Source organism: Triticum aestivum, chromosome 2D (genome assembly GCF_018294505.1).
Source record: "Triticum aestivum cultivar Chinese Spring chromosome 2D, IWGSC CS RefSeq v2.1, whole genome shotgun sequence".
NCBI classification, from domain to species: domain Eukaryota; kingdom Viridiplantae; phylum Streptophyta; class Magnoliopsida; order Poales; family Poaceae; genus Triticum; species Triticum aestivum.
This window is the reverse complement of record NC_057799.1, coordinates 144,847,404-144,854,574: the sequence shown is the minus strand read 5'-3', so window position 1 is coordinate 144,854,574 and position 7,171 is coordinate 144,847,404. Positions and strand designations below refer to the sequence as shown.

The 7,171-nt window shown below is 48.2% G+C and overlaps 1 protein-coding gene across 1 annotated transcript; it reads left to right on the top strand.

The window, feature by feature from the left end:
• The first annotated feature begins 1,624 nt into the window (after positions 1 to 1,624).
• LOC123052256 (omega-hydroxypalmitate O-feruloyl transferase) lies at positions 1,625 to 5,433 on the top strand. Its single transcript, XM_044475380.1, has 3 exons — positions 1,625 to 1,826; positions 1,916 to 2,389; positions 4,392 to 5,433. Exons 1-3 carry the CDS (start codon positions 1,824 to 1,826, stop codon positions 5,256 to 5,258), a joined length of 1,344 nt encoding a protein of 447 aa, XP_044331315.1. The 5' UTR covers positions 1,625 to 1,823; the 3' UTR covers positions 5,259 to 5,433.
• Positions 5,434 to 7,171: the final 1,738 nt, after the last annotated feature.

Here is a 7,171-nt window from a genome sequence, read left to right as displayed (position 1 = left end):
GCGGCCATGCCGCGCCCCCCGCCCGCCGGCCCGGATTGGCGCCGCCCCGGCCGGTGGCCCCCGCGCAGGCGGCGAAGCCGGCGAAGGGACGAGGAGGCAGCGTCAAACGGCCGGCCAACCACAGCCGCAACCCAGCCGACAGTTCTACGCGGCCGGCGAAGGTCTCTAAGGCGGCCGCGACGGCTCGGGGCAACGACTCGCAGACGGTGCGGCCGGCGGCCTCCTCCAGCAGCCACACATCCATTCCTCAACCTCCCCCGCCGCCACCGCCGGCCGTGGAGGAAGATGTGGCCACGCTGACGGCCACCGCCTCCAACATGTTCGACGAAATGTCGCAAAGGTATGAAGTTTTCGGTTGTGCTCTCGTTTGTTGTTTCAAATTTTTTGTGTTCTTGATTGTTTGTGCGTGCAATTGTAGTGTTGATGATGAAGCTTTCATGCACGTAACAAATGTGGCAAATGATGATTACATATATGAGTCACAAGAATATGAAACCCAATATGATGATGACAATCTTGATGTGGACGATGAGGGCTTCATTGTCAAGGGAAGAAGTGGAAATTATAGCACCGCAGAGGATGTGTTGATATGCACCGCTTGGAAGAAAATCTCTCAAGATGCAAGCGTTGGAAGCGACCAAACGGTGAGCACCTATGGGAAACGCATCAAGGAGTATTTCGATGAGCACAACAAAGACGGTGGTGGAGATGATGATCGTACCACCGTTCAAAACACCGGTGGTGTTGATGACCCGCATGAGTAATATTCATGTGCACTTCAATTTGTAGGGCGGAAAACTTTGATTGAGACGATGCTCTTTTGGTAGACGAATTTGATACTATGATAGTGATGCATTTTTGATTGAAACTATAATGATGATGCACTTTATCTCTCAAATTTTAGTTGCTATTTCAATGCAAAACCGCGGCTGAACAGTGGCTGGCAGCAGCCGGGCGGCCGCTTTCATATTTTTACATCTTCATTTTGGACCATCTATTGGAGTTGCAAATTTGGACCATTTGTTGGAGTTGAGCTTTTTTCGGAGCTCCAAAACGCATTTTTTGGCGGTCCAAATTTTACATCTCCGATTTTGGACCGCCAAATTTTGGACCATATATTGGAGATACTCTAAGGATACAATGCTATGCATTAGGTTTAGTTGTTTTTTGCAGCTGCATTTTTAATCAAATTCCCCGCAACAACAAGACGGGGCTATCATCTAATGTGTTTTTTAAGACCGCCTTTGACTATTGACAAGATTAATAGTACATGACATGCACAATGTGAAAATATATCATTGAAAACTCCTTTCACACATGAATTTAACGATGTGCTTTGTGTAAGTTGCATGTCATATATTATTGCTCTAATATTTGGTCAAAATTAGCCTCGAAAAACGCATTAGGCCCTATATAGATGGAAGGTGGGAGTAGTTTTCAATAAAGTTACCAATGACAAACAAACCTAAAGTCTCCATGAGTAGGGCTGCTGCATGAAAAGTCTTCACACGCTGGGAGGGCAATTAATCTCATCATTAAACAAACGGTGTTTCCTTGTCCAGATTCTCCGGTACAAATTCATTAATTGAAGCCCCAAGCAAACAACATCGGTTGTTATGCAACCCCTCCAACCCCAACGGTTCTTGCATCAACCCCTCCTAACCTTGACCACCTCAAGCAAGCTGCGCTTCGCTATATAAGCACTTCCCCACAAACCCATCTCCTCAAAACACAGTTCAGAAACCCCACTTCCTCTGTATTCTTTCTCTCTTTAAACCCGCCAATCTCTCTCTGTGATCCATACACTCAAAGAGACCATCAAAATGGTGAGTGCGCAGTACCAGCTCAATTTCTCTTTGCTGATTACATTGTGTGTGTTGCATTTTCTTGTTGTTCATATTATTCGTACGTCCAGGTTGCGGAGGCGAAGCAGAACGGCGTGGCCACCATGGCGGGCAGCAAGGCGCAGCTGATGTCGGTGAAGCGCAGGGAGCCGACCCTGGTGTCGCCGGCGGAGGCGACACCAACGGGGGAGCAGTACTACCTGTCCAACCTGGACCAGAACATCGCGGTGATCGTGCAGACCGTGTACTGCTTCAAGTGCCCGTCGGGCCGCGGCAACGAAGGCGCCGCGGACGTGCTCCGGGACGCTCTGGCCCGCGTGCTCGTCCACTACCACCCGCTCGCAGGCCGCCTCGGCATCAGCCCGGAGATGAAGCTCACCGTGGAGTGCACCGGCGAGGGCGTCCCGTTCGTGGAGGCCGAGGCCGCCTGCGACCTCGCCCTCATCGGCGATCTCTCCACCCCGGACCCCGCCGCGCTGGGCCAGCTCGTGTACTCCGTCCCCGGCGCCAAGAACATCCTCGAGATGCCGCCCATGACGGCGCAGGTACGCCACGCCACTCGCACGCGCTCGAGCGCAGAGGCATGCATTAACTACGTATGCGCGTCGCCCTCCATTTCCACGGGGGCGGCTTCGTTGTGTCCACGGGGACCCTCGATCGCCTCTTCCATTTTCGTGAAAAGGAGAAGATAAAAGTTTTGTGGATGCACGTATTCCCGGTGTTACTGCGCTTCCCTTGCGTGACCCGAATAATTGAAGTTAGTATTAGTTGGCTAGCAGTGAGGGCATGATCGACTCCACAGGGTTTGAACGAAAGTGAATTCAATGCGGAACCAGAAAACATGTACTGCTTCTGGCCGGGTACTTCTTTGATACTCCCTCCGTTTAGGTGAATAAGTCATTTTAGGCTGTACACCGTAACCAAGAAGGAGGGGAAAACGAGAGGCCTTAATGTTTATTTGCTAATTAATAGTATGCATGCAATGAACTAACCACTGCATGTCGTGTTTGGTAGTCTCAAGTCATTAAAAGCATGCACACCCCTCATCTCTTATTGGTTGATATGTCAAAAAACAAGAAACGAGGTGGAAATTAATGCACCGCGCCTAAGTGTTTTGAGATTATTTGGTTTTCGTAAGATGACTTGCACACCTAAACGGAGGGAGTAGTACTCCTTAACGTGTACTCCCTCCGTCCGCGAATAAGTGTACATCTACCTTATGTCCTAAGTCAAAGTTTTTAAATTTTGACCAACTTTATAGAAAAGAGTAGTGACATATATGACATCAAATTGGTATATTATGAAAGTACATTTCAAAACGAATCTAGTGATACTAATTTAGTGCCATAAATGTTGCTTCTTTTTCCTATAAAATTGGTCAAAATTTTAAAACTTTGACTTAGGACAAAAGTTAGAAGTACACTTATTTACGGACGGAAGGAGTACATCACTTAAAGGTGTGCCACAGCCCACAGCAACCTTGTAGACAGGAGTAGTCAAGAGTTGAGGACGGGCAATACTAGCCCATGGCAAGGTTGTTATGACCCACCTTTTAGACCGGGGAGTCGGGGGCAAATTTCCGGATGCTAGTGTGTATATGGATCTCATTTTTTCTTACTCTCTTCTTCTATCTATACAAGGCCTAACCCCAAATTTTATTTTTCCATCTATACAAGGCCAAATGAACTAACCGAGGCATCTCCATCTTAATTTTCTCTTGCAAGTCGTGCGTGGTCCCTTCATCGTGAAAATGCTCTGGCCGTCGCATTGATTTGCATGCATGGATAGCACCACCATATTTTCAAAGGAGGAGTGCATGCATGATTTGAGGAATTATGGTTGGGCATGCATGTAGAAAAGGGAGGAGAGTAATTTGCATGCGAGGGATTAAAGGAAGGAAGGCCAGCGGCTAGGCATTCAAATGAGGCTGCATGCAAGATTACACGGGATCCAGATACTAGTCCCATAATCAGTTCCTCTTTTTGCGGACATGCCTTGGTACGAGAGATTGAGAAGTTAGGCCCTGCAAAAATGGATGGAGGGAGTACATAGTTTAAGGGTTTGATAAAATCTAAATATGTTTTCCTGGTACAGAGGTTTCTTTCCTACTAGTACCTACTAGCACCACTTTGATAAAATCTAAATATGTTTTGTTTGGACAAAGATTTCTTTAGTACTCCATTGTTAGCTTAACCACTTCTACCTATAAATCAACCAAACCATACCATCGGTTTTGTTTTAGTTGTCGAGCTACCTCGTGACATATTGACAGATACATGTCATTCGCTAATAACTAATCCAATCATCCAACATGTGGTACCAGCAGCTAGGGTCCAAAACTCACACAAGATTAATCGTGCACCAAATTAGTTGTTAACCTTGATACATCCAACACTCAAATTAGTCAAAACGCTGCTGCTGGAAATTTAATGAGTTTGAACTGTGTGGTTTGTACTTTGAGTTATATATTTTCTTTCGAAAAGGGCATCACCCCGGTGTACTTTGAATAGTAGAAATTTGTTTACCATTGGTCAACTTAATTCGCAGGTGACCAGGTTCAAGTGTGGCGGCTTCAGCCTCGGGCTGGCCATGAACCACTGCATGTTCGACGGTCTGGGCGCCATGGAGTTCGTCAACTCCTGGGCCGAGATGGCGCGCGGCGCCACAGAGCTCACTGTGCCGCCGTTCCTCGACCGCTCCGTTCTCCGCCCGCGCGATCCTCCTGTGATCTCCAACCCGCACTACGAGTTCGAGGAGATCGCTGACGTCTCGGAAATGGCGGCGCTCTACGGCCGCGAGGAGCTGATGTACCGCTCCTTCTGCTTCGATCCGGACAGGCTGGAGCGCGTCCGCGGTCTCGCCCTCGCCGACGGGGATCTCGAGAAATGCACCACCTTCGAGGCGCTCTCCGGCCTCGTCTGGCGCGCTCGCACCCGCGCGCTAGGGCTCGCGCCGGAGCAGCAAACGAAGCTGCTGTTCGCCGTGGACGGGCGGCGCCGCTTCGCGCCTCCGCTCCCGAAGGGGTACTTCGGGAACGGCATCGTGCTGACCAACGCGCTAGCCACGGCGGGGGATCTGCTGTCGGCGCCGGTGTCGCGCGCGGCTGGGAAGGTGCAGGAGGCCGTGCGGATGGTAACGGACGAGTATATGCGGTCGGCGGTGGACTATTTTGAGGCGACGCGCGCACGGCCATCGCTGGCGTCGACGCTGCTCATCACCACGTGGTCGCGGCTCGCGTTCAACGGCGCCGACTTCGGCTGGGGCGAGCCGACCATGTCCGGGCCAGTCACGCTGCCAGAGAAGGAGGTCATACTCTTCCTCGCGCACGGCAAGGAGAGGAAGAGCATCAACGTGCTGCTCGGCCTGCCGGCGTCCGCCATGGACGCTTTCCAAGAGCTCATGGACGAGATATGATCGGCCCAGATTGATTGGATACGCCACCGACAGCCCGTATACACTGTTATTCTGCGTATTTTGCATGGGTTTATTAGTATGGTTATTATGTAATTCTGGTGAGTGTGCGTCATTTAATTATCAACCAGCATGGTCTGTATAATACTTTGAAAATATAATTTTCCATATGAGTATGCTTGCAGCAAAATCAATATGTTATATTATTGAAATGATAGAAAATAAATGGTGGAGATTCATCACCCTAAGGTTATCAACGGCTGAGATTCATCAACATTTACATACCAGTTATGGAGCGTCCTTCAAAGAATTATGGAGACTCAAGAGCTACTCGACAAAGTCAAAAGCATCAATAACAACCTCCATATTTTTCTTATGTGGGACCCGCTTGCCATTGGTTTACAGTTTCTTCTCCAAACCCCAATCCACCCATTATACGCACACGCGATGCCATGGTAGAAGAGGGGTCGGGTGTCAGCACCAGCTTGCCAGGAAGGAGGCATCGCTCGTCCTCCACGGCGACGACGAGTGCCACCAGACTACTCTGGCCGCTGCAAGACTACGACGACGAGTGCCACCAGACTACTCTGGCCGCTGCAAGACCACCACATTGGTGACTGTATTCAATTCCGGTCGAGGTGGCTGAGGAAATTTCCCTCCCGCCACGTCCAAGATAATGGAGTGCACTCTAAAGTATCCCTTCGGTGCTCCAAATATGGAGGCTAGGAGGGAGGCGTTGGGATTTTTCCGAAGAGGAAGGGTAATGTAGTATAGTAGGAGAATGTATTTCCCTCAGTTAAGAATCGGGGTTTATCGAACCAATAGAAGATTCGCGCAAAAAACTGTCGACAGTACCTGCACACACACAAACAAATACTTTCAACCAACGCAAACAAGAGGGTTGTCAATCCCCTTGTACTCGTTAATTACAAGGATTAATTCGGATAGCGATAGATAGATAAATTGCAAAACTAAATAAAGGCAAATAAATTGCAGGAAGGTTTTTAGGGTTTTAGCAATATGATGTAAATGGACCCAGGGGGCATGACTTTCACTAGAGGCATCTCTCTCAAGAAAATAGCAACGGCGGATACACAAATTACGGTTGGATAATTGATAGAAAAACGCATAGTTATGATGTTAAACTTACTAACGCCAACTACTAACGCCTACTACTAACGCCTACTACATGGCATGATCAGTATATAGGCATTACGTCCATGACAAGTAGAGCGTTAAACTTACTAACGCCTACTACTATTACTCCACTTTGAGAGCGCTTCTATGCTTGCCTCTCGAGGTATTAAGATCATGACAAACAAAGTAATGCTTTAAACGAGATGACATAATGTAGACAAAATAAGATCAATCGGTATGATCAAACCTCATCATTTATCCTTAGTAGCAACAATACAAATACGTGCCTCGCTACTCCTTCTGTCACGAGGTGGGGACACCGCAAGATTGAACCTACCACAAAACACCTCTCCTGCTGAAGATAAATCAACCTAGTTAGCCAAACCAGACGGATAGATCGGAGAGAAATACAAAGGTATAACAATCACACATAATAAAGTTCAAAAATAACCCAATTACTTTCAATGAACAATCTGATCATAAACTCACAATTCATCGGATCCCAACAAACACATCACAAAAGATTACGTTGAATCAATCTCCGAAGAGAACATTGTAGTGAAGATGAGAGAGAGAGAGAGAGAGAGATCTAGCTACTACTATGGACCCATAGGTCCTGTGGGGAACAACTCACACATCATCATGGGGGCAACAAGGTTGATGAAGAAGGCTTTCGTGATCGATTCCCCCTCCGACAGAGTACCGGAAAAGACGTCTAGATGGGATCGCGGAACAATAGTGGATTGCGGCGGCGGAAGAATTGTTTCGGGTCTCGCTCT

Coding starts and splice junctions, on each gene's coding strand:
- LOC123052256 (XM_044475380.1), top strand. Junction 2,390..4,391: donor TGCCGCCCATGACGGCGCAG/GTACGCCACGCC, acceptor CTTAATTCGCAG/GTGACCAGGTTCAAGTGTGG.